Here is a 27,957-nt window from a genome sequence, read left to right as displayed (position 1 = left end):
CAACGAACGCCATCTATCCTACTAATCTCCGGTTACCCACAGTAACATTGGCGCCGTTGCCGGGGACCCGAGAGATCATCCCTTGATGGCGGACAGATCCCATGAAGAAGGCCATGTGGAAACAGACTCCGAACAAGAGAATCTGGACACAGGTAATAACAATGTGCACTTAGCCCTCCACCAGGAGGTTAACAATCAGCGGAGAGAGAGCACCTCCGGGGTAAAAAACCCGAAGGCAAACTCCTCAGACGAGCGCGAATCAGAAAAAGGCGAACCATCCCACGTAACTGAACTAATGGGGTTAGTCCACAGCCGTCTGGAACAGTTAGAACAAGAGCGGGAGCGACAAAAGGAAACGGAGAAGTATCTAAAAGAGGAGATGGAACGGCGAAAAGAGTTAGAAAGAAAACTCTTAAAGCTGGAATCTTCCCTCAAAAATCGCAACTCCCGTGACGAACAGGAAGAGCCACCATTAGGGGGAGAGGATCCCTTTAGCGAAGACATAACGAGGGCTAAAGTTCTGAGGAACTTCAAAAGCCCTGATATGGACCTCTACGATGGAACTACGGATCCAAAGCATCATCTGAGCAATTTCAAAAGTCGGATGTACCTGGTTGATGCTTCCGACGCTACGCGATGCAAGGCCTTCCCGACCACTTTGTCGAAAGCAGCGATGAAGTGGTTCGATAGCCTTCCCCCGAGATCAATCACCAGCTTTGAAGACCTCTCAAGGAAGTTTTTGATGAGGTTCTCAATTCAGAAAGACAAGGTAAAACATGCACCGAGCCTCCTGGGAATAAAACAGGAGGTCGTAGAATCTTTACGAGCCTATATGGAAAGATTCAACAAAGCATGTTTGGAGATCCAAGACCTGCCCACAGAGGCAGTCATAATGGGGCTGGTCAATGGGCTCAGAGAAGGTCCCTTCTCACATTCCATATCTAAAAGACACCCCGTTTCTCTAAGTGATGTACAAGAAAGAGCTGAAAAGTACATCAATATGGAAGAGAATGCCAAATTAAGGGACCTGAGTTGGCGACCTGGACCCCCTCCCTCAACTAAAGAGAAGGAAAGGGAAGCCAGAAAAAAGGAAGAACTCGGTCTCGAGAGGCCGAGAAAATATCACTCTTATACTCCCCTGAAAGTTTCTATAGTGGATGTATACAGAGAGATTTGCAACACTGAAAGACTGCCACCCCCCAGACCCATTAAAAATAAAAAAGGGGGGAGCCGCAGCGATTACTGCGAGTACCATAAAATATATGGTCACTCCACAAACGACTGCTACGACCTCAAGAATGTGATAGAAAAGCTGGCTAGAGAAGGTCGGCTTGATAGATATCTCATAGAGAGGTCGGACAGCCATGGAAAGAGAAAGCGAGAGGATGTGGATAGAAGAGACCCACCGCCGCAGACTCCAGAGAGGCATATTCATATGATCTCAGGAGGGTTTGCGGGAGGGGGCTTACTAAATCCTCTCGCAAAAGACATCTTAAAAGAGTCTACCAAGTCGGGGAAGAGTCACCCGACCTCCCTACTATTTCGTTCACAAAGGAAGATGGGCAAGGGATAATCCCTGGACACGATGATCCAGTGGTAATAACTATGATCCTAGCAAATGCCCATCTCCACAGAACCCTAGTAGACCAAGGAAGCTCGGCGGACATTCTTTTCAAGCCAGCTTTCGATAAGTTAGGGTTAGATGAGAAAGAGTTGAGAGCCTACCCCGATACCCTATATGGATTAGGGGACACGCCAATAAAACCACTAGGATTTTTGCCCCTTCACACCACTTTTGGAAAAGGGGAAAGATCAAGGACTCTGAGTGTAGACTTCATAGTCATTGATGAAGGGTCAGCCTATAATGCCTTAATTGGCAGGACTACCCTTAATCGGCTCGGAGCAGTGGTATCCACTCCCCACCTCTGCATGAAATTCCCGACCTCAGCGGGAATAGCAACGGTAAGAGGAGACCAAAAATTGGCGAGGAAATGCTACAATGAAAGCCTAAATCTGAGAGGAAAAGGCAAAGAAGTCCACACTATAGAGCTCGGTGGCGCAAGGGCCAGAGAAGAGCTGCGACCTCAACCGGGAGGAAAAACCGAGGAGATACAAGTCGGTGGGGAGGAAGGAAAAAACACTTATATAGGAGCCAACCTAGGGGAAACCCTAAAACAAGGGTTGGCTGAACTCCTAAGAGCTAATTCCGACCTCTTCGCATGGAAGGCTTCCGACATGCCCGGGATTGATCCCAAGCTCATGTCCCACAAGCTCTCGGTTTACCCAGGGTCCCGACCTGTACAACAAAGAAGACGCAAGCTCGGCACAGAGCGAGCCCTAATAGTAGAAGAGCAAGTACAGGCGCTCCGGGAGGCCGGCTTCATTAGAGAGGTCAAGTACCCAACATGGCTAGCCAATATAGTGCTAGTCAAAAACAGAATGGTAAATGGAGAATGTGCGTCGACTATACCGACCTAAATAAGGCATGTCCTAAGGACCCTTATCCCCTACCAAGTATTGATACCCTAGTGGACTCCAGCTCGGGGTACCAATACTTGTCGTTCATGGACGCCTACTCGGGATATAATCAAATCCCGATGTATGAGCCAGACCAGGAGAAAACATCATTCATCACACCCAAAGCCAACTATTGCTACGTGGTCATGCCATTCGGATTAAAGAATGCAGGAGCCACATATCAAAGGTTGATGAATAAAGTGTTTTCCCCCCACCTGGGGAGCCTAATGGAAGTGTACGTCGACGACATGCTAGTAAAAACCAAGGAAGAAGTCGACCTCTTATCCGACCTCTCACAAGTCTTTGACACCATAAGGTTGCATGGGATGAGACTAAATCCTGCAAAATGCGCCTTCGCGGTGGAAGCAGGAAAATTTCTAGGATTTATGCTAACACAAAGAGGGATTGAGGCCAATCCCGACAAATGTAGAGCCATCCTAGAAATGAAAAGTCCGACTTGTTTGAGAGAGATCCAGCAGCTCAATGGCCGGCTTGCAGCTCTCTCCAGATTTTTGGCAGGATCGGCACTAAAATCCCTTCCACTATTTTCCTTATTAAGAAAGGGATGCCCATTCGAATGGACTCCGGAATGCGAGGAGGCGTTCCAAGAGTTCAAAAGGTTTTTAAGACAACCTCCTATCCTAACCCGACCAGTACCAGGAAAAGACCTCGTTCTGTACTTATCCGTAGCAAACAGGGCTGTCTCGTCGGCCCTGATAAAAGAAGACGAGGTCGGACAACACCCAGTCTACTTTATCGGTAAGGTCCTACAAGGCCCTGAGCTAAGGTACCACAAACTAGAAAAGTTTGCCTGCTCCTTAGTAATAGCCTCACGAAGGCTACGACCTTATTTTCAAGCTCACACAATAAGAGTCCGTACAAACCAACCCATGAAGCAAATCCTTCAAAAGACGGATGTTGCAGGGAGAATGGTTCAATGGGCAATAGAGCTCTCCGAGTTCGATATGAGATATGAAACTCGGACAGCAATTAAAGCCCAATGCCTTGCCGACTTCGTGGCAGAATACGCAGGGGACCAAGAGGAAAAACCGACTACATGGGAACTCTATGTAGACGGATCCTCCAACAAAACGGGAAGTGGCGCAGGCATAATATTAGTAGATGAAAGAGGAACCCAAATAGAGGTTTCCTTAAAATTTGAATTCCCGGCTTCAAATAATCAGGCAGAATATGAAGCCTTGATAGCCGGACTAAAATTGGCAGAAGAAGTCGGTGCTACAAAAGTGATGATATACAGCGACTCACAGGTGGTAACCTCCCAAATAAGTGGAGAATATCAGGCAAAGGACCCTAATATGAAGAGGTATTTGGAAAAAACTTTGGAACACCTTGGGCGCTTTGCAGAAACCGAGGTCAAACACATAACTCAGGATCTAAACAGCAGAGCGGATGCCCTATCCAAGTTAGCAAGTACCAAACCAGGGGGAAACAACAGAAGCCTGATTCAAGAAACCCTCCAAGAGCCCTCGGTAGCAAAATCAGAAGATAAGCAAGAAGTACTTGAGGTAGTCGGTTTAAACCTCGGATGGATGAATCCCTTAGTCGAATACTTGAAATTCGACATCCTCCCTAAGGAGGAACAAGAAGCTAAAAAGATCCGAAGGGAAGCACAGCATTACACCTTGGTGAGAAATGTCCTCTACAGAAGAGGGATATCAACACCATTGTTAAAATGCGTACCGACCTCAAGAACCACCGAGGTATTGGAGGAAGTACATAGCGGGATCTGCGGAAATCATCTCGGAGCAAGATCTCTAGCCAGAAAAGTAATCCGAGCTGGACTCTACTGGCCGACCTTGCAAAAAGATGCCACAGAATTTGTGAAAAAGTGTCAACCGTGTCAGATGCATGCAAATTTCCACGTGGCTCCCCCAGAAGAGCTCATTAGTATCACTTCTCCATGGCCTTTTGCAAAATGGGGAATGGATTTGTTAGGTCCTTTTCCCCAAGCGCCAGGACAAGTCAAATACTTGATCGTGGGAATAGATTACTTCACAAAATGGATAGAAGCAGAACCGTTAGCCACTATCACCGCTCAAAGAAGTCGTAGGTTCCTCTACAAAAATATCATCACGAGATATGGGATACCTCATTCCATTACTACGGATAATGGAACCCAATTCACCGACGCTACCTTCAGGAGCTTAGTGGCCAGTATGAAAATCAAACATCAGTTCACCTCGGTGGAACACCCACAGGCCAATGGGCAAGCCGAGGCAGCCAACAAAATCATACTGGCAGGACTAAAGAAGAGACTGCAAGAAGCAAAGGGAGCTTGGGCTGAAGAGCTCCCTCAGGTGTTATGGGCCTATAGGACAACCCCCCAATCCGCCACAGGAGAAACACCTTTCCGACTAGTCTATGGTGTAGAAGCCATGATTCCAATAGAAATCAGTGAGCAAAGCCCAAGGGTAATTCTCCATGACGAGGTCGGAAATGTACGGGGACACAAAGAGGAGCTCGACTTGCTCCCCGAAGTCCGAGAAGGCGCCCAGATAAGAGAAACGGCGTTGAAACAAAGGATGACTACCAGGTACAACAAAAAAGTCATTCGAAGAACATTTGCCCTGGATGACTTGGTCCTAATCAGAAACGACATTGGAGTCAACAAATCAGGAGAAGGAAAGCTCGCCGCAAATTGGAAGAGACCATACAAGATCAAGGAAGTGTTAGGGAAAGGTTATTATAAAATAACCGACCTGAACAGCATTGAGTTACCAAGATCGTGGCATGCTTGTAATATGAAAAGGTACTACAGTTAAAGCGAACTCTACTCCCTGATGTACTCTTTTCCCAACTTCATGATTTTTTCCCAAAAGGGTTTTTTCTGAAGAAGGGTTTTTAACGAGGCATCATAGTAGAGGCTAAGGGAAAATAGGCTATTTACACCCTTAGTAGCAAGAAGGTACCTCCTCAATTAATAAAAGATCTTTTCATCTACAATATCTCTTACAACATCCTTCTTTATTTTTCTAAGTCTTTCTACGAAACGCGCCGACTTAAGCTCGACAAAACGTGAAAATCCCATGAACCGACCTAGATGGTCGTCAGGATAAAACGACGAGGTACAAGTCGGCGTAAAGAGGTTGTATGAGTTGATCGTAAAAAACTCGAGAATAATCCGACTCTTAAGTCGAGATGAGACCCGAGTAAATCGAACTCGGAAATACTCCGAGTAGATAAAAAACGCATCACAAAAATAACCTAAGTCATAAAAACTCACTAAAGCAAAGTTGAGTATAAAGGATAACAAAAAGAGATTGGAAAACCTAAAAAAAAGTTTAAAGGCTGCATAAAAGCCCTTGAACGAAAAGGCTTGAAAAACAAGACAAGCCAATAGAAAAGGTTTTCAGAAAAAGATCAAGAGGGTTTCCGAAATATCGAAATTAGAAAAGCATACACGCATAAGGTAACTTAAACCCTTATCCAAAAAAGGGCATTTATTTTGTTAATCTAAACCCTTATTCAAAAAGGGCACTTGCTGGAGTATTTTTGTTTACGGCCTTAAAAGGCCAAAGGAAATTGTTCAAGCGTCACCAAATAAATGAGTTTAAAAAAGGGGGGACTCACAGACCGAGCCCCTAGTGGACGAAATTGTGATCACTATTCTTTAAGTTGTATGAAATGATTATTGTGACACCAGTTGAATTCACAACTCCGTTCAACTAACCAGCAAGTGTACTGGGTCGTCCAAGTAATAAACCTTACGTGAGTAAGGGTCAATCCCACAGAGATTGTTGGTATGAAGCAAGCTATGGTCACCTTGTAAATCTCAGTTAGGCAGATTAAATCTGTTTTATGGGTTTTCGAAAATAAAGATAAGAAAATAGAAATAATAAAGGGATAGAGTACTCATGCAGATTCATTGGTGGGAATTTCAGATAAGCGAATGGAGATACTGTATGGCTCAAGGACGCCTGCTCTCCCACTGCTTCAACTCAATCCTTCTTACTCCTTTCCATGGCAAGCTGTATGTAGGGCATCACCGTTGTCAATGGCTACATCCCATCCTCTCAGTGAAAACGTTCCTATGCTCTGTCACAGCACGGCTAATCATCTGTCGGTTCTCAATCAGGTTGGAATAGAATCCCTTGATTCTTTTGCGCTTGTCATCACGCCCAGCCTTCAGGAGTTTGAAGCTCGTCACAGTCATTCAATCATAGAGTCCTACTCGGAATACCACAGACAAGGTTTAGACCTTCCGGATCCTCATGAATGCTGCCATCTATCTAACTTATACCACGAAGATTCTGTTGGGAAATCTAAGAGATACACATTCAAGCTCTTGTTGCATGTAGAACGGAAGTGGTTGTCAATCATGTGTGTTCATAAGTGAGAATGATGATGAGGGTTACTTATCATCACATTCATCATGTTCTTGGGTACGAATGAATATCTTGGAATAAGAATAAGAGGGATTTGAATAAAAGACAATAGAATTGCATTAATACTTGAGGTACAGCAGAGCTCCACACCCTTAATCTATGGTGTGCAGAAACTCCACCGTTGAAAATACATAAGTAAAAGGTTCAGGCATGGCCGAATGGCCAGCCCCCTGAAACGTGCTCAATGGCCTCCTAAGATGAAGAATAATACAAAACTGAGACCAAAGATGAAACGTGGTCAAAAGACATCTCATACAATAGTTAAATGTTCTATTTATAATGAACTAGCTCCTAGGGTTTACATGAGTAAGTAATTGATGCATAAATCCACTTCCGGGGCCCACTTGGTGTATGTTTGGGCTGAGCTTGATCAATTCACGAGCTGAGGCTTCTCTTGGAGTTGAACTCCGAGTTATGACGTGTTTTGGGCGTTCAACTCCGGATCATGACGTTTTTCTGGCGTTTAACTCCAGACAGCAGCATGAACTTGGCGTTCAACGCCATGTTACGTCGTCAATCTTCGAATAAAGTATGGACTATTATATATTGCTGGAAAGCCCTGGATGTCTACTTTCCAACGCCGTTGAGAGCGCGCCAATTGGAGTTCTGTAGCTCCAGAAAATCCATTTCGAGTGCAGGGAGGTCAAATTCCAACAGCATCAGCAGTCCTTTTGTCAGCCTTTTTCAGAGTTTTGCTCAAGTCCCTCAATTTCAGCCAGAATTTACCTGAAATCACAGAAAAACACACAAAATCATAGTAAAGTCCAGAAATGTGAATTTAACATAAAAACTAATGAAAACATCCCTAAAAGTAGCTTGAACTTACTGAAAACTACCTAAAAACAATGCCAAAAAGCGTATAAATTATCCGCTCATCACAACACCAAACTTAAATTGTTGCTTGTCCCCAAGCAACTGAAAATCAAATAGGATAAAAATAAGAGAATATACTATAAATTCTAAAATATCAATGAATATTAATTTAATTAGATGAGCGGGACTTGTAGCTTTTTGCTTCTGAACAGTTTTGGCATCTCACTTTTTCCTTTGTAGTTTAGAGTGATTGGCGTCTCTGGGAACTTTAGAATTTTGGATAGTGTTATTGACTTTCCTAGTTAAGCATGTTGATTCTTGAACACAGCTACTTATGAGTCTTGGCCGTGGCCCTAAGCATTTTGTCTTCCAGTATTACCACTGGATACATCAATGCCACAGACACATAATTGGGTGAACCTTTTCAGATTGTGACTCAGCTTTGCTAAAGTCCCCAGTTAGTGGTGTCCAGAGCTCTTAAGCACACTCTTTTGCTTTGGATCACGACTTTAACCACTCAGTCTCAAGCTTTTCACTTGGACCTTCATGACACAAGCACATGGTTAGGGACAGCTTGATTTAGCCGCTTAGGCCTGGATTTTATTTCCTTGGGCCCTCCTATCCATTGATGCTCAAAGCCTTGGATCCTTTTTACCTTGCCTTTTGGTTTTAAGGGCTATTGGCTTTTTCTACTGCTCCTTCTTTTTCTTTCTATATTTTTTTTTCGCAAGCTTCCTTTTTCACTGCTTTTTCTTGCTTCAAGAATCAATTTCATGATTTTTCAGATCATCAATAACATTTCTCTTTGTTCATCATTCTTTCAAGAGCCAACAATTTTAACACTCATAAACAACAATATCAAAAGACATATGCACTGTTCAAGCATTCATTCAGAAAACAAAAAGTATTGTCACCACATCAATATAATTAAATTAAATTTAATGATAAATTCGAAATTTATGTACTTCTTGTTCTTTTGAATTAAAACATTTTTCATTTAAGAGAGGTGAAGGATTACTGGATTTATTCATAGCTTTAAGGCATGGTTACATACTAATGATCATGAAGTAGAGACACAAAACATAGATAAACACAATATTAAAAACCGAAAACAGAAAGAAATAAAGAACAAGGAATGAATCCACCTTTAGTGGCGTCTTCTTCTTGAAGGACCAACAATGTCCTTAAGCTCTTCTATGTCCCTTCCTTGCCTTTGTTGCTCCTCCCTCATTGCTCTTTGATCTTCCCTTATTTCTTGGAGAATGATGGAGTGCTCATGATGTTCCACCCTTAATTGTTCCACATTGTGGCTCAAATCTTCTAAGGAGGTGTTGAGTTGCTCCCAATAGTTGTTGGGAGGAAAGTGCATTCCTTGAGGCATCTCAGGAATTTGTTGATGATGAGCTTCCTCATGCACTTCTTGAGGGCCGTGAGGAGCTTCTCTTGCTTGCTCCATCCTTTTCTTGGTGATGGGCTTGTCTTCTTCAATGGGGGTGTCTCCTTCTATGATGACTCCAGCTGAGTAGCATAGATGGCAAATAAGGTGAGGGAAGGCTAGCCTTGCCATGGTGGAGGACTTATCGGCTATTTTGTATAGTTCATTGGAGATGACCTCATGAACTTCTACTTCCTCTCCAATCATGATGCTATGGATCATGATGGCCCGATCCACAGTAACTTCAGATCGGTTGCTAGTAGGAATGATGGATCTTTGGATGAACTCCAACCATCCTCTAGCCACAGGCTTGAGATCCAATCTTCTTAGTTGAACTGGCTTGCCATTGGAGTCTATTCTCCACTGAGCTCCTTCCACACATATGTCCATTAGGACTTGGTCCAACCTTTGATTAAAGTTGACCCTTCTAGTGTAGGGGCGTTCATCTCCTTGCATCATAGGCAAGTGAAACGCCAACCTCACATTTTCCGGACTAAAATCTAAGTATTTCCCCCGAACCATTGTGAGATAGTTCTTTGGATTCGGGTTCATACTTTGATCATGGTTCCTAGTGATCCATGCATTGGCATAGAACTCTTGAACCATCAATATTCCAACTTGTTGCATGGGATTGGTTATGACTTCCCAACCTCTTCTTTGGATTTCATGCGGATTTCCGGATACTCATTCTTTTTGAGCTTGAAAGGGACCTCGGGGATCACCTTCTTCTTTGCCACAACATCATAGAAGTGGTCTTGATGGCTCTTGGAGATGAATTTTTCCATCTCCCATGACTCGGAGGTGGAAGCTTTTGTCTTCCCTTTCCCTTTTCTAGAGGATACTCCGGCCTTAGGTGCCATTGATGGTAATGGAAAAACAAAAATCTTATGCTTTTACCACACCAAACTTAAAATATTGCTCGCCCTCGAGCAAGAAAGAAAAGAAGAGAAGAAGAAGAAGAAGAGAATATGGTAGAGAGGGAAAGAAGTAGTTTCGGCTATGGGGGAGAAGAAGGGGTTGTGTTGTGTGAAAATGAAGTAGAATGGAAGGGTATTTATAGGGATAGGGGAGGGTGGGTGTTCGGCCATTTTGGGTGGGAATGGGTGGGAAATTGAATTTGAATTGTATGAAGGTAGGTGGGGTTTATGGAGAAGAGTGGATTGAGGTGATTGGTGAAGGTTTTTGGGAAGTGTGATATGGGAAAGGGTGAAATGAGATTTGGATTAGGAGAGTGTGATTAGGATTGAAAGAAAAGGTGGGAATATGGTAGGTGGGGATCCTGTGGGGTCCACAGATCCTGGGGTGAAAAGAAATACCATTCCTTCACCATATAGGCATGTAAATTGCCTTCGTGCATCATTCTGGCATTCAAACGCCCATTGGTGCACGTTCTGGGCGTTCAACGCCCATGTAATGCATGTTTCTGGCGTTGAACGCCAGTTTCATGCTTGTTGCTGGCGTTTAACGCCAGCTTGTCTCCTCCAGGCACATTCCTGGCGTTCAGCGCCAGGATGTTGCTTGTTTCTGGCGTTCAGCGCCAGAATGGTGCTCTGTTCTGGCGTTGAACGCCAGCTAGATGCATCTTACTGGCGTTGAACGCCAGTCTGCGCTACCTCCAGGGTGAAAAATTTTTTTCTTCTGTTTTTGACTCTGTTTTTAATTCTTTTGATTTTTTTCGTGACTCCTCATGATCATGTACCTAATAAAACACAAAATAACAATAAAATAAAATAAAATTAGATAAATAAAATTGGGTTGCCTCCCAACAAGTGCTTCTTTAATGTCAATAGCTTGACAGTGGCTCTCAGGTCAATATTAGTGTAGTCCCAACACCAAACTTAGAGTTTGGATATGGGGTCTGAACACCAAACTTAGAGTTTGACTGTGTGGGCTCTTCTTGACTCTGAACTGAGAGAAGCTCTTCCTGCTTACTCTCTTTTGTCACAAAGGGATGGCCATGTGCCTTAAACACAAGGTAGTCCCCATTCAATTGAAGGACTAATTCACCTCTGTTGACATCTATCACAGCTTCTGCTGTGGCTAGGAAAGGTCTTCCAAGGATGATGCAATCATCCTCTTCCTTCCTAGTGTCTAAGATTATGAAATCAGCAGGGATATAAAGGCCTTCAACCTTTACTAGCACGTTCTCTACTATTCCATAAGCTTGTCTCAATGACTTATCTGCCAATTGCAATGAAAACAAGGCAGGTTGTACCTCAATGATCCCTAACTTCTCCATTACAGAGAGTGGCATAAGATTTATCCCTGACCCTAGATCACATAGAGCTTTGAAAAAGCTCATGGTGCCAATGGTATAAGGTATTAAGAACTTGCCAGGATCTTGTTTCTTTTGAGGTAGAGTTTTCTGAATCCAAGTATCTAGTTCACTAATGAGCAAGGGAGGTTCACTTTCCCAAGTCTCATTACCAAACAGCTTGGCATTCAGCTTCATGATAGCTCCTAAATATTGAGCAACTTGCTCTCCAGTCACATCTTCATCCTCTTCAGAGGAAGAATAGTCTTCAGAGCTCATGAATGGCAGAAGGAGATTTAATGGAATCTCTATGGTCTCTATATGAGCCTCAGATTCCTCTGGATCCTTAATAGGAAACTCCTTCTTGCTTGAAGGACGTCCCAGGAGGTCTTCCTCACTAGGATTTTCGTCTTCCTCCTCCCTAGTGCATTCGGCCACATTGATCACATCAATGGCCTTGCACTCTCCTTTTGGATTCTCTTCTGTATTGCTTGGGAGAATACTGGGAGGAGTTTCAATGACTTTCTTACTCAGCTGGCCCACTTGTGCCTCCAAATTTCTAATGGAGGATCTTGTTTCATTCATGAAACTGAAAGTGGCCCTTGACAGATCAGAGACAATATTGGCTAAATTAGAAGTGTTTTGTTCTGAATTCTCTGTCTGTTGCTGAGAAGATGATGGATATGGCTTACTATTGCTCAGCCTATTGCGTCCACCATTGTTAAAGCCTTGTTGAGGCTTTTGTTGATCCTTCCAGGAGAAATTTGGATGATTTCTCCATGATGGGTTATAGGTGTTTCCATAAGGTTCACCCATGTAATTAACCTCTGCCATGGCAGGGTTCTCATGATCATAAGCTTCTTCAGAAGCTGCCTCTCTAGTGTTGTTAGATGCATGTTGCAGCCCATTCAGATTTTGAGAGATCATGTTGACCTGTTGAGTCAACACTTTGTTCTGAGCCAATATGGCATTCAGAGCATCAATTTCAAGAACTTCTTTTTTCTGAGGTATTCCATTATTCACGGAATTCCTCTCAGAGGTGTACATGAATTGGTTGTTTGCAACCATGTCAATGAGTTCTTGAGCCTCTTCAGGTGTTTTCTTCAGGTGAATAGATCCACCTGCAGAATGGTCCAATGACATTTTCGAAAATTCAGAGAGACCATAATAGAATATATCTAATAGGGTCCATTCTGAAAACATGTCAGATGGACATCTTTTGGTCAACTGCTTATATCTTTCCCAAGCTTCATAGAGGGATTCACCATCTTTTTGTTTGAAGGTTTGAACATCCACTCTCAGCTTGCTCAGCTTTTGAGGAGGAAAGAATTTATCCAAGAAGGCAGTGACCAGCTTATCCCAGGAGTCCAGGCTATCCTTAGGTTGTGAATCCAACCATATTCTAGCTCTGTCTCTTACAGCAAAAGGGAAAAGCATGAGTCTGTAGACTTCAGGATCAACTCCATTCGTCTTTACAGTCTCATAGATCTGCAAGAACTCAGTTAAAAACTGATAAGGATCTTCAGATGGAAGTCCATAAAACTTGCAGTTTTGTTGCATTAATGCAACTAGTTGAGGCTTAAGCTCAAAGTTATTGGCTCCAATGGCAGGAATGGAGATGCTTCTTCCATCAAACTTGGACGTTGGCTTTGTGAAGTCACCAAGCATTCTCCTTGCATTATTATTATTATTTTCGGCTGCCATGTCCTTCTCTTGTTCGAAAATTTCTGAAAGGTTGTTTCTGGATTGTTGTAATTTAGCTTCTCTTAATTTTCTCTTCAGAGTCCTTTCAGGTTCTGGATCAATTTCAACAAGAGTGCCCTTTTCCCTGTTCCTGCTCATATGAAAGAGAAGAAAACAAGGAAAGAAAGAGGAATCTTCTATGTCACAGTATAGAGATTCCCTTATGTTAGTAGAAGAAGAAAGGAGTTAGAAGAATGGAGATGGGGATTCGGATTTTTGGATGAAGAGAGGTGAAGAGAAGTGTTAGTAATTAAATAATTAAATAGAAGAAGAAAAGAGAAGGAAGATTTCGAAAATAATTTTTGAAAAAGAGGTTAGTAATTTTCGAAAATCAAAGACAAAATATAATTAAAATTAAAATTTGAAACAAAAAGAATTTTTGAAAAAGAGAGGGAGAATTTTCGAAAACTAGAGAGGGAAAAGTAGTTAGGTGGTTTTGAAAAAGATAAGAAACAAAAAGTTAGTTAGTTGATTGAAAAAGATTTGAAATCAAATTTTGAAAAAGATAAGAAGATAAGAAGTTAGATAAGATATTTTGAAATCAAATTTTGAAAAAGATAAGATAAAAGATAAAAAGATAAAATAAAAATTTTAATAAAAAGATATTTTGAAAAAGATTTAATCTTTAAAAAGACTTAACTAACAAGAAACTATAAGATAAGATTCTAGAATTTAAAGATTGAACCTTTCTTAACAAGAAAGTAACAAACTTCAACTTTTTGAATCAATCACATTAATTGTTAGCATATTTTCGAAAATTAGATATAAAAATAAGAAAAAGGTTTTGAAAATATTTTGAAAAAGATTTTTGAAATTTTCGAAATAAAAAAAATTGAAAAAGATATGATTTTTGAAAAAGATTTTGAAAAGATAAGATTTTTAAAATTGAAATTTTGACTTGACTTGTAAGAAACAACTAATTTTAAAAATTTTTGACCAAGTCAACCCAAAATTTCAAAAATTTTGGAGGAAAATAAGGAAAAGATATTTTTTTTTGATTTTTGAATATTTAATTATGAGAGAGAAAAACAACAAAAATACTCAATGCATGAAATTTTTAGATCAAAACAATGAATGCATGCAAGAATGCCATGAATGTCAAGATGAACACCAAGAACACTTTGAAGATCATGATGAACATCAAGAACATAATTTTGAAAAATTTTTAATGCAAAGAAAACATGCAAGACACCAAACTTAGAAATCTTTAATGCATGGAAAATATGAATGCAAAAGTGCACATGAAAAACAACAAACAACACAAAACAAGAAATCATCAAGATCAAACAAGAAGACTTATCAAGAACAACTTGAAGATCATGAAGAACACTATGAATGCATGAGATTTTCGAAAAGAATGCAAGAAAAATTTTAAAAGCATGCAATTGACACCAAACTTAAAGATTAACACAAGACTCAAACAAGAAACACAAAATATTTTTTGGTTTTTATGATTTTCTAATTTTTTTTTGTATTTTTATTAAATTTTTTTTTTCGAAAAACATTTTTGGAAAAATGAAAAAGAAAAGAAAAATTTTTGAAAAAGTTTTTGAAAAGAAAATTACCTAATCTGAGCAACAAGATGAACCGTCAGTTGTCCATACTCGAACAATCCCCGGCAACGGCGCCAAAAACTTGGTGGACGAAATTGTGATCACTATTCTTTAAGTTGTATGAAATGATTATTGTGACACCAGTTGAATTCACAACTCCGTTCAACTAACCAGCAAGTGTACTGGGTCGTCCAAGTAATAAACCTTACGTGAGTAAGGGTCGATCCCACAGAGATTGTTGGTATGAAGCAAGCTATGGTCACCTTGTAAATCTCAGTTAGGCAAATTAAATCTATTTTATGGGTTTTCAAAAATAAAGATAAGAAAATAGAAATAATAAAGGGATAGAGTACTCATGCAGATTCATTGGTGGGAATTTCAGATAAGCGAATGGAGATACTGTATGGCTCAAGGACGCCTGCTCTCCCACTGCTTCAACTCAATCCTTCTTACTCCTTTCCATGGCAAGCTGTATGTAGGGCATCACCGTTGTCAATGGCTACATCCCATCCTCTCAGTGAAAACGTTCCTATGCTCTGTCACAGCACGGCTAATCATCTGTCGGTTCTCAATCAGGTTGGAATAGAATCCCTTGATTCTTTTGCGCTTGTCATCACGCCCAGCCTTCAGGAGTTTGAAGCTCGTCACAGTCATTCAATCATAGAGTCCTACTCGGAATACCACAGACAAGGTTTAGACCTTCCAGATCCTCATGAATGCCGCCATCTATCTAACTTATACCACGAAGATTCTGTTGGGAAATCTAAGAGATACACATTCAAGCTCTTGTTGCATGTAGAACGGAAGTGGTTGTCAATCACGTGCGTTCATAAGTGAGAATGATGATGAGGGTTACTTATCATCACATTCATCATGTTCTTGGGTACGAATGAATATCTTGGAATAAGAATAAGAGGGATTTGAATAAAAGACAATAGAATTGCATTAATACTTGAGGTACAGCAGAGCTCCACACCCTTAATCTATGGTGTGCAGAAACTCCACCGTTGAAAATACATAAGTAAAAGGTTCAGGCATGGCCGAATGGCCAGCCCCCTGAAACGTGCTCAATGGCCTCCTAAGATGAAGAATAATACAAAACTGAGACCAAAGATGAAACGTGGTCAAAAGACATCTCATACAATAGTTAAATGTTCTATTTATAATGAACTAGCTCCTAGGGTTTACATGAGTAAGTAATTGATGCATAAATCCACTTCCGGGGCCCACTTGGTGTATGTTTGGGCTGAGCTTGATCAATTCACGAGCTGAGGCTTCTCTTGGAGTTGAACTCCGAGTTATGACGTGTTTTGGGCGTTCAACTCCGGATCATGACGTTTTTCTGGCGTTTAACTCCAGACAGCAGCATGAACTTGGCGTTCAACGCCATGTTACGTCGTCAATCTTCGAATAAAGTATGGACTATTATATATTGCTGGAAAGCCCTGGATGTCTACTTTCCAACGCCGTTGAGAGCGCGCCAATTGGAGTTCTGTAGCTCCAGAAAATCCATTTCGAGTGCAGGGAGGTCAAATTCCAACAGCATCAGCAGTCCTTTTGTCAGCCTTTTTCAGAGTTTTGCTCAAGTCCCTCAATTTCAGCCAGAATTTACCTGAAATCACAGAAAAACACACAAAATCATAGTAAAGTCCAGAAATGTGAATTTAACATAAAAACTAATGAAAACATCCCTAAAAGTAGCTTGAACTTACTGAAAACTACCTAAAAACAATGCCAAAAAGCGTATAAATTATCCGCTCATCAGCCCCCATATAGCCATAAAAAAAAATTCATTTTTTCAGAAGAGTAGAAGGATCACCACCACCAGACTCAGGAGGAGCCCCACCGGGACCAGGAAGAGAGGCTGAAGAGGAGGTCGGAAGAACAACTGAAGAGCTCGGAGCATCCTCAGGACGAGGAGGGGACTCAATAATCCTCTGCCCCCGAGTCTTCAGTTCTGACTCAGAAACAACCACGGGGACAGGAGGATCCACGATAGCACCATCAATAACGACTTTATCAGGATGTAAAGGAGAAAGATCCAAGTCGGGAGCGATAACTCTGACTTGCTCCAGGAAAATTCTCCAAGACTCCTCGGCACCATCAGCAATAGAGTCCTCCAACTCGGCGTACGCATTCCGAGAATTCAGCAAATCCTTCCTCACAGACACAAGATCTTGAAATAAACTCTGGTAACTATCTTGTGCTGTCTTCCTCAAGTTCGCCTCCATAGTACATTGGGCCCGCAGCTTGCTCTCCTTCTCCCAGAGGCTATCTCTCTCCTCTCTCAATTTAGCTACATCCTCCCTCAACTCCCTCTCATGACCCTGGTAAGCAAGAAGCCTCCCCTCCAACTCCTCAACCTTCGAGGTTACTCCCAAAGAGCTGAGGGGAGTCTTCTCAAAGATATCCAAAAGCTTGCCACAAACACCCGCCGCCCGAAAACTCTCTTCAGCTAGAATGGTGAGGTGGTTTCGAATAGAAACATCATCCATGCTTATATGAGGATAGATGTTCTTTCGGACGAATGCAAGAGCATCCGCCTTAACCCCACCATCAAAAGAAGAGCCAGACTCTAAAGTCTTACGCTTCTTCTTTTCTGGCTCAGAAAGGAGTCGGGCAGAAGGAAGTGGTCGGGACAAGCTGGAAGAAGAAATCACAATGGGCTGAGAGGGAGTCCCCACGTTTTGAGGAGGAGGAGGAGGAGGAGGAGGGGAGACGATTGCCCTGGCACCACCGGCCCTGGCCCGAGATTTTGCCTTAGCCTCCTGAACCCTCTGGTAAGATTCCTGAGCATTCTTCCTTGCCATATCTACAAAAAGAAATAAATTAGCAAAATTTACAAGTCGGCAAATACTCAAAGAAACAAGTCGGAAATAGGAAATGCATTTACTACCTAGTTGCGACCGAACAAAGGTCAGCGTCCCCTGAAGGAATTTCCTAGTATCCAAGTATAGGGCCCTCCCCCACGCTTCTCGGAAAAACCCCACAATGGCCGCCTCCACCTCGTCCAGGTCATCTAGACCATACTTTTCACAAGGGGAGGCCTCCAGCCAATAAAGGGGAAAGAGAGGGGAAGAATGCTCATCCAGGAAAAAGGGGTGGTGACCCTCTACAGCTTGCACTTTGAAAAAATAATTTTTGAAGTCATGGAAGGATTCATCAAAAAGAGTGAAAATCCTCCGACCTTGTATGGCTCGGAAGGATACCCATTGTTGTTTGTTGTTTAGCCCACTAAAGGGCTTAGTCATATGGAAAAGAAAGAAGAAAATCCTCAAAGAAGTCGGAAAGTCCAAAGCGTGACTAACAAACTGATAAATCTTCAGAAAACCCCAAGAATTGGGGTGAAGTTGAGTAGGGACAACTCGACAGTGGTGCAAAACAGATACTTCAAAATCCGAGAAAGGAAGAAAAACACCCAAGCGGGTGATCATACATTCGTACATAAAGAAAAAATGAGGGGCCGCCTCATTGACTCTCCCAAAACAAACCCGGTCTTCAGGACCCGGGGTTATCAACTCATATTTTGGCTCGTCCTCCTCCGAAGTACAAAGCCTGTGATGAGTACGAAGATGAGTGATAAACTCAGCGTCGACCAAGGGTTCCTCCCCAAGGACCGTGACATCAACCCATTGAGAAAGAACATCTACAGAAGCCATTTTTTTTATATAAAAGGTAACAGAAACCTACAAAAAGAAAAAAGAAAAAGAAAATCAAAAAACACGGTCCCTAAAGAGAGGGGATACGAAGCCGAAATCTACAGACCAACCTATCCACCCACAAAACAAAAGCATGCAAACATAAGGTATGACGTGAAATAAGTAAAACTAACCTTTGTCCGAAAAGTGAAGGTTGGAAAAAGCAGAAATCTTCGAGCACCAGAATGCAGCACGAGCAAGGAAAGAAGAAGTTTGAAAGATTGCAGAAACGGAAAAATGAAAGAGAGGGAAAGTATTTATGAACATGCTAAGGGGCATAATGGTAAAAGCGGAGCAGTCATTAATGAGATTGCACCGTTACCAAAGCCCTCAAATCCCTGAATACTTCCCCAACAGACACGACGCTTGAATTGATGTAACTGTCAGAAACAAAAGGTCGCGAAAATCACGTCGGTTTATAAGACCCATGTTTCCTCCAAATAAGTCGACTATGAACCCGAGTTAAATACTTGAACCCAAGCTCTAAGAGACTTTGGGCTCAAGTAGGGGCACTGTTCATACCCTGGCCCAATGTCAAAGGCCCAGGTCCAAATAAAAGGCCTAATCTGTAGGATTAAGCCTAGCTAAGTACCGACTTTCACGTAAGAAGTCGGTATCGACCACGACTTGCTCTAAAGAAGTCGGACATGAGATTAGCTGGCAGATAAACACTCAATTCAAATGAGTAACCGCCCTTAAAATCTCTCTAACCGCTTCATAAAGCCATATCTTAACCTCCCCAAGATAATGGGACGGTTAACACCCTAAAGATACAGCACTACTCCAACGGTGGTTATTGGCTCACCACTATAAATACACTGACACCCCTCAGGTATCTCTAAGCCCAATACTCTCTAGACCTGCTCACACTCTTGCTAACTTAGGCATCGGAGTGTCTTTGCAGGTACCACCCCCCATTCATTCACTCACACAAGTCGGAAGGAGGCTCCAGTGTGCGATCCAACTCGGAGACTACCAACCGCAGGTGACTGGGCCAACGAACGCCATCTATCCTACTAATCTCCGGTTACCCACAGTAACACACATGTTTTTAGAAAGTTAAATAATATATTTTTTAGACACTACCGTATACCAAAACAGAAATCGGTGTCTTTAATCTCTTAAATTCTATAGCTTTAAAAATTACATCTTCTATTTTGTTGTGATACACATGTAGCACAGGAAAAATAATAAGCACAAATAGTTACCCTGAGAAATAAAAAAAAAATCAAAACAACTAATTATTTAAACTCACCATTTTTCTTAAAGGAAAAGTCTAGGGCCAACGGCCTTTTGCTTTCTTTCTTGCCTATATATAGGCACGTTTTAAAAGAAAGAAAAATATGTTTGTATCATTTGTAGATAACTAGATATGATATAAACAAAATCTTATTAAGCAATTTTTTAATATTTGAAAATAAAAATTATATAAAATGGGACCCTAATATGAGCCCATCTCATCAGCTGAGCCCAACGATGGAGGAAGAAGAGATTAGTGAGACTGGCCCAATTGCTAGCAAGAGAGAGGGAGGAAAGTGCCATATTGGGCTAGGAATGGATAAGTGAGGGAGAAAGAGAAAGTTGCACAAGAACCATGGCTATCCCAATTTGTATTTGTAGTGATATGGAAATGGAGGAATAAGGAGATCTTTGACCCTTTAGAAGACCAAACAATGCACAGATATGGATCAAAGAATACTTACAGAGGATGAACAATGCCTTTGAAAAAGTGAATCTACTTACGGGAACAAGGAAGAAAAAAGAGATACATATTCTCCTGAAGATGGATAGCTAAAAATCAACACAGATGGAGCTTTCTTACAGGAACACGGTATAGCAGGATGTGGAGGCTTGATTCGGGACAGTCTTGTGGAATCCTTATGGATTGAAGCTAGCCTGGGATTCGGGATTCAAAAAAATCATTTTTGAAACTGTTTCAAAAGCAGCATTCCAAATTCTTTCAACTAGATATTTTTTGAAAAATTCAGAAATATGTCATGAGATGTGTTAAGATAGAATGTTTCGTGCGTGGCAATTGCCCGTTTTCATTAGGGCACGCAGCTAGGTTGTGCTGCATATACATGGTAAGTCTTACTTGTCTAAGCTAGAAGTTATCAATAATAATTCAACATTATTATATTAATTACCCAGTTATATATAACTCCAGGTATGATATATGCCTTTAGTTTTCGATGCCAATAAAGCTTTATTTTGGTTGCCAGTCCGTGCGTGCTCGACTTTGGCGCCGCATGCATCAAGCATTTATATTACAGATTCATAATAATGACACTAATCATTAGCACGTTGGACGATTCTTAGTTGTAGCATTCAGCGTTCTAGGAGCCAATATATAATGCAATGCGACCTAACACACTCATAAAGTTCTTCATTCTTAATCTGCTTAAAATTTGCGTCGAGCTTAGGTTCCTGATGAGATAGAATATATAATCCCCTCAAGAGTAGTATGAAGTAACTCCTTGTCGTTTTTCTCACCTCGATCTAATGGCTAATGATAAAAAATTCACATGCGCATGCCTCACTACAGTTTAATTTATGTATTGACTGCACCTTTGGTTTGTCTTTTTATCTGTTGTATCAATCATCGCTGCCAGTGGTGCCACCAACTAGTTACCTTATTATACTTGCTATACATAAATTATGAAAAATTCTAAACATACAAGTAACCTTAATGGGTGGACACTTGACATTTTTAATCATTCATGTAATAATACATATCCAATTAATTGATTAGAATGTGAAGATCGCCGACCATCTTAATTGATTTTATAATCGCTACTTCTTTGTCACTGATTTGGCTTTCTGTGATACCAGGATGCAAATTTCTGTAGTTGAAGCGTTCAACTCAGGCATGTGAGTCAGGCAGGTACTGATGCATGTGTACGTATGCATAAGTGTAATGCCATTTTTACTGTTTAAAATTGTTTAATAATTTTGAGAGCCACTTCCACACATTTTATGTAGCTCCAATACACTACTACAATTTAAATATTGTCTACATAATTTTTTATCAAATAATACCTAGAAATTTGATCATGGAGTTTACATAACTCTAATGAAATACATACAAGTTAAATCGTCTAAACTAGTTTACCTACACAAGCTGTAAATGTCCAAAACTATGGGCCTAAATTGCTACGACAGAGTTCCTTTATTGTCATTGATTAGAAATTAGAAATTCTAGCAAACTCATGGGACAGAGCTGTCTCGCTCTGGCTTTCTGGCTAGTTTTGTTGTATTTTCTATTTTGTCTTTTGTACTTGGTAATAGAAAAAATGTCCAATACATTTCAGAAGGGATGGAGAATCAATTAAGAGAGCAAATTAGTTGAAAAACAAAAGATCTGTTATAAAAAAAATCTTCTATTACCTTAATTTATCGAATTTTAAAATTAGAAATACAAAAGATTAGCTTGAACTAGTTTAAGTTGTAATTTATTATTCCCTATACTTTTTCTTTAATGAAGGAAAAGAAAAAAAAATGTAAGGTTAACTATCCAATTTCTTTTCTCTTCACAAATATTTATTTCCAGCAATCTTATACTAATAAATATTATTTTTTGCATCAACATTTAATCAACAACAAATTATATTTATATTTATAAAAAATTCATACACATGAAATATATAATTTATATTTATATTTATTATAATTTACATACATAAATTAATATTATTTACATTAATATGTATCAAAATTTATACAGATTAAATATTAACTAAAATTATTAAAAAAGGTTGGTTTTCAAAATCTTTTGATTTATTTTTATGTTAACATAATTAACTTTACATATATTTAAAAGTGAGTGAAAATGCAGTTATAATTAATTTCAGGTGAAATTAATAGATAAAAATTATTAAATAATTAAATTAATTTAACTAAATTTTTATCAAACGATATCTAAAGTTAATTACACTTGAATTTGCACCTTAAAACTTAAAAGTAACACACGAAAATTAAGCAACCTTGAAGAAAGATGAAAGAAGTATGGTTAAAGAGAAGTTAAGAAAAAATGGGTGCGCCGCCGCTGTGATTGATATCATGGACACCACACCACACACCACCACAAAACAAAAAACAGCGAAAATGACAGATACCAAAGACCAAAGGCCAACGTTCTCCTTTCCCACTCTTTTTCTTTTGGTTTCCATATTTTTTATATTTTACTTTTTTGTTATCCAAAATCAAAAGTTGCGCGATTTTATTTGGGCGTAATGTCGGAGACCGCACCACCCCGCGTCGTGATGTACGTGTCTATTGCCTACGAATCTGCTGCTCATCACTGGCGAGGGGCCTTCTCACTCGAATCTTCCCACGTTTATTTTTCTGCCGTCTATATTCCTTGAATAATAATCATCATTTCGGAGAAAATTTTGTTTCTCAAATAACGATACTTTGTTATGTAAATGAATACTCATTTATAATCGTAACGAATTTAATTAAACTGCCATTTTTAATTATTCACTTCATAGTTAAAAATTATAAGATAATTTAATATATTTAACTAAATAATTATTTAAATAATTTTTAATGATCAATTTTACATAAAAATAATTGTATATAAATTTTTATTTGTATTTATCTAATATATACATCTTTTTGTTTCACAATTTTTAATAAAATAAAAAAATAAAAAAAACATGTTTAAACATATTAAAATTTTAGATATCATGACGTATAAAGATGTCTAACTTTATTTTTGACTTATATTGTTAAAATGTGTTTAGAAATGATATATCTTTTGAGAAATGATAACAAATTAATACTATTATAATAAAAAAATGGAGAATTGACCCGTTAGTATTTACTCAAATTTAAAGGTCGTAGATTCAAAAAAAAAAATTATTAGTCACCAAATATTTTTATATGTTATTATTTTTTAAAACAAAAAATTATCTTAAATTTTATATAACTAAAAAATTAAAATATTTAAAAAATTAATTCAGATTTTGATATCAATAAAATATCAAAATATTATTAAAATAAATATTTTATATATGTCATTCTTCATATATATATATATCACAAAAAAATGAAATTAATGTATCCATATGTCCCATATTAATGTCTTTACTTTATAATTCGTTACCAATAAAATATTAAAATAGTATAAAAAATTTAATCATTGATAAAAAATAATTTAATAGAATATGAAGGACAAATAATTTGTCAAAAAATTTAAAAAGTGACAAAAAGTAATTAGATATATATATCTAAATACACTAGATATATTTTTTTGAAAATTTATTTTGGAAATTAAAATGTATTTGATATAGTTATTTTTAAGCATAATTAGATACTAGAAAGATAATTTTATATCTGAAATTCGGTGATTTTACGCATTTTTTGTGAATAATCAAAAGTATTTTTGAAAATGAAAATAATAGTTGTAAAGATTGAACTTTACCTTCGAGTTTTTACATGATGCAAGCATCTTTTACATATATTTATTCAAATGTTATCATTAAAATGCATATCAAACACATGCATAAATCATTTTCCATTTATAAAAAAAGTTTTATTTTTTGGATTTTTTAATATTTTCTAAAAATATTTTTCTTAATCCTATTAGAGTAATTATTTATACCAAAAAAATTATAAGCATAAAATGATAAGTCATATTATCAGTATTAAGCTAGTCATAATTCATGATATGTACGTGATAACAATTTCTTAATTTTCATCACCTTTAATTTAGTAATTACTATATGATATATGATATGATTTTATAACAATGTATATACTTCTCCAATTGGTATGTGTTTACCCTAACATGAAAGAGAAATATTAGGACATCATAAGAATTTATTATTTAGTTATTAATTCAATTTTTAGTCTAATTTTTTAATTTACAATAATTTAATAATATATTTTATTTCATATTTTTTAATATTAATGATCTTTTAAATTTTTTTTATAAAAATGTTCATGAAATCACAAAAGTACTATGAGCAATTTTTTGGGTTGGTAGAGCAATAAAAATGAAAGTTGTTTTTAACGTAAAATATAGAAATAAATATTGTACTTAATTATTATATGATAAAATATAATTTCTGTGGATAATTAAATTAAAGAAGATTATCTTTAGGAGATTTGATATGGGTATAGAGCAATAATGTGACTGATACAAAATCCAAAATTCTAGTCAAACTAAGAGGGGTATGCTACTTTGCATGAATATGCAAAGTGGTCCCATCTTACACTTTCACTATACAAACCACACCGTCCACCAGTACCGGCCCCTAAACCATTAACAAATACACGCGCCTTGAACTGGAAGCGGGTGTAAGGATGAGCAACACACGGTGCAAAAATTCAATTCAGACTGGGACACGTTAAATACCTGACGCTGTCTTATAACAAAACAATCCATTTCCACTCTCCGTTGCATGGCGCGTGCTATCACACAATCACACCATTCCTTAATATAATCCTCCTTAGCCGACCAAAACCCGCGATTAAAGATACAAGAAACTATCACCTAGCTTTTCTCTGTTTTCTTTTATTTTTAAGTTACGATTTTCCCTGCATGAGCACCTAATTACACTTACCTAAAACGCTATCACTCATGAGTCATGACTACTAAATACTGCCTCCAAGATAATAACATAATAAGTTCATAATTCTAACAAACCTCGAAGCAACAGTTGAAGTTAAACAAAGAAGGAAATATGAAATAGCAAGCCGCAATTAATTAAGTTTGGTACAGACATTGTGGAACACATGAATAATATACAAGAGATTTCTGAATTCTGATATAATCTAAGTCTAGATGTTAGATAGATAGAGAGATAGAAATAACTCCCATGAGAATGGAAGACACGATAGAGTGCAAAAAAGACGTCATCCGAAGCCTAAAATATTACTCACCCACACGTTGACACGTAGGCACGCACGCTCACAGCCACAAAGGTGGAGGCTCGTTCAGATCCACGGGAAGACCGCGCCCAGCCACTCCCAAAAACGACGTCGTCTCAGAACTCTCCAGTACATGGTGGGATCCGCCCTCACTCACAGCCACTGCCATCGGTGTCTGAGCAGCAGCAGGAGGAGGAGGTGGTGGTGGAAGATGATCACGGAGGATGCTAGTTTGGAGAAACTCACGGAGCGCCACACGGCGTGATGGGACGGGGGGCCAGGACGTTCCTATGCTGAGATCGAGGGCGGTGGCCAGCGGCGGCGACGGGGGGAAGTTGGTCTTGGCCTTTGGTCCACGGAGGGAACGAGCGGCGCCGTCGTAGGCCATGGCTGCCTCCTCGGGGGTGTCGAAGGTGCCGAGCCAAACCCTAGTTTTCTTCCAAGGGTCGCGTATCTCGGCGGCATAGCGACCCCACGGTCTCTTTCTGACCCCTCTGTAGTGTCCCTCGCGAGAGCCACAAGAAGAGGAAGACGCCATGGACATGACAAACGTCAAGTTTAAAGCAGATTCAAGCTTCCTTTAATTTATTTGCAGGCTGATTATTGTTTCTCTTTCCCTCAACCAAAAGGAACTACATTACCATCAAAGTGATAAAGTTAATATATGAGAGAAGTGGATATATATATATATATATATATACTGAATTTTATATATAAAGGTAATAAAAAAACTTATTTAATTTAGTTATACACATAAAAATAAAGACATAAAATTATTCCTTATTTTTTTGAAAATGAAAACAAAATATGTTTATTTTTGTTTCTCTTTCTCTATTTCGTTTCCTAAACTCTATACCTTTTATCTCTAAAAGAGTATCTAAACTCAGTTTTTTAATTATCTTATCAATAAGTTACGAAAAAAAAAATGTATTATGTATGATATTTGCTAATTTGAAACAATGTCACAGTAATGTAACTAGGAGGCCAGGATGAAATTTTTCTTTAACCAATCATATTCACCTTATTTGAGATACCATATCTTGCATGATATTTCTTAAGTTGTAAAACATAATCATTGTTTTAACATTTAAGCGATATAATGATCATTATTTTTAAAAAAAATTATTGTGTAATATGTCAAGACCTTTTTATAAGCATTATGAAAAGATGAATATAGATATAGCAAATAATCAGAAAGGATATTATTGTGTATTTATCCTATTTTTTTAACTGACGTTATGATAATAGATAATCTATAGAATATGGAAAGCCAATGATCCTAGTTAATTTCAAGATTTGACATATTTAACTGTTAAAAATTCAACTAATCTGCCAGCTTCTTTCCTCGAGGGAATAACAATAATCTCAAAAAATAAACACCTGTAGCTTATCAATTTGCTGTTGGATTTCATGAAAACATACCCTAAATTTCTAATTAATTTGGACAGTATTTTATTAGAATTCTTTAAAAGTTTTAATTAAAAGAAAAGGTCATTGGTGTGGCTGTTGATTTACACTATGTTTGTTTTAAAAGAAAATAAGAGGAAAGAAAAAGGATGGAAGGAAAATGAATGGAAAATATTATTTTCCTTTATTTGGATGCTAAAGGAAATGGAAAGGAAAGAAAATTTTTTTGTGGGTCCCACCAAAAAAATTTTCCATCCATAATAAGCAAGAAAACTAGGAGAAAAAGATTATTTTTGTATATTTACAATATTGCCCATAATTATATTATTATTAATAATTATCAATATAAATTTAGTTTTAATAGTTTTAATATATTATTATAATAAAAATTTATATTTAAATATTATATGTGTATTAAATAAATAATTTAAATTAAATATATAAAATTATAATATTTTAAATATTTATAAAATGCGATAAAATATAAATAAATAAAAATATTTATACTTTATTTTGTTATAAGGGTATTAATGTAATTTTATACTTTATGATTTTCTTTCTTCTCACTTTTCTTTCCATCCAAACAAAAGAAAATTTTCTCTTTATTTTCTTTCCATCCATTTTTTCTTAATCCAAACAACATACAAATAACTCTACTTTTTTTTTTATTTTCTTTCCACTCATTTTCTTTCCTTCCATTTTCTTTCCTCTATCCATACAAAGCCTTATGGCTGAAATAATTCAACACTAAAGTAGAGTGAAAATGTGGAGGGACCCACAAAGCACTCTCTCGAGTGTCCACCTAGCTCGCGTAATCGTCGGTTGGACGGCACGGCTCTTTTGTATTGGGTGCTAGCGACAACACAGTCCTCATGTGGACCGTGTGATTGTTGTTTTAGTTCCACACTGTTGATCAAACGGCTGAGGAGGAGGTGGGGCCCAATAACAATAAGAGGTGGTTAAGTAGGGAGGCAGAGCCGCCTCCTGAGTGCTGAGCGCAGGGTGGAGCTAAAATGGGGAGCGTGACGTATGCCCTATTCACTTGTACTGCATATATATAGCTGAGCGGCGCCTGACACCGTAATTGTTACCATAAATGTTAGCAGCAAATCAAATTTGAGTTCTACTAGTATTCCCCCTCATTGAAACCGTAACTTTTAATTAGAAGTGAATTAAAGTGGAGGAGAAGATGGTGGTGTTGTGAGGTGAATGGAGAAGGAACCCCACGTGGAAACGTGTCTGAGTTGCAGGGAAC

General features: G+C 38.6%; 1 protein-coding gene and 1 non-coding gene across 2 annotated transcripts; one reads left to right on the top strand and one right to left on the bottom strand.

Annotated features, from left to right (window-relative positions):
• Positions 1-12,626: 12,626 nt before the first annotated feature.
• Positions 12,627-12,730, top strand: LOC112793171 (small nucleolar RNA R71). Its single transcript, XR_003197877.1, has one exon. It is a non-coding gene; the product is annotated as a small nucleolar RNA R71 (small nucleolar RNA).
• Positions 12,731-25,090: 12,360 nt separating this feature from the next.
• LOC112791491 (ethylene-responsive transcription factor 12-like) lies at positions 25,091-26,427 on the bottom strand. The gene has a single exon (XM_025834348.3). It carries the CDS (start codon positions 25,837-25,839, stop codon positions 25,336-25,338), a length of 504 nt encoding a protein of 167 aa, XP_025690133.1. The 5' UTR covers positions 25,840-26,427; the 3' UTR covers positions 25,091-25,335.
• Positions 26,428-27,957: the final 1,530 nt, after the last annotated feature.

The sequence above is a fragment of the Arachis hypogaea genome, chromosome 3 (assembly GCF_003086295.3).
Source record: "Arachis hypogaea cultivar Tifrunner chromosome 3, arahy.Tifrunner.gnm2.J5K5, whole genome shotgun sequence".
Lineage (NCBI taxonomy): Eukaryota > Viridiplantae > Streptophyta > Magnoliopsida > Fabales > Fabaceae > Arachis > Arachis hypogaea.
The sequence above is the reverse complement of the archived record's forward strand: the minus strand, read 5'-3'. Positions and strand labels throughout refer to the sequence as shown.

Bases quoted from the DNA above. Each gene is read 5' to 3' on its own strand.
- LOC112791491 (XM_025834348.3), bottom strand. From the start codon at position 25,839: ATGTCCATGGCGTCTTCCTCTTCTTGTGGCTCTCGCGAGGGACACTAC.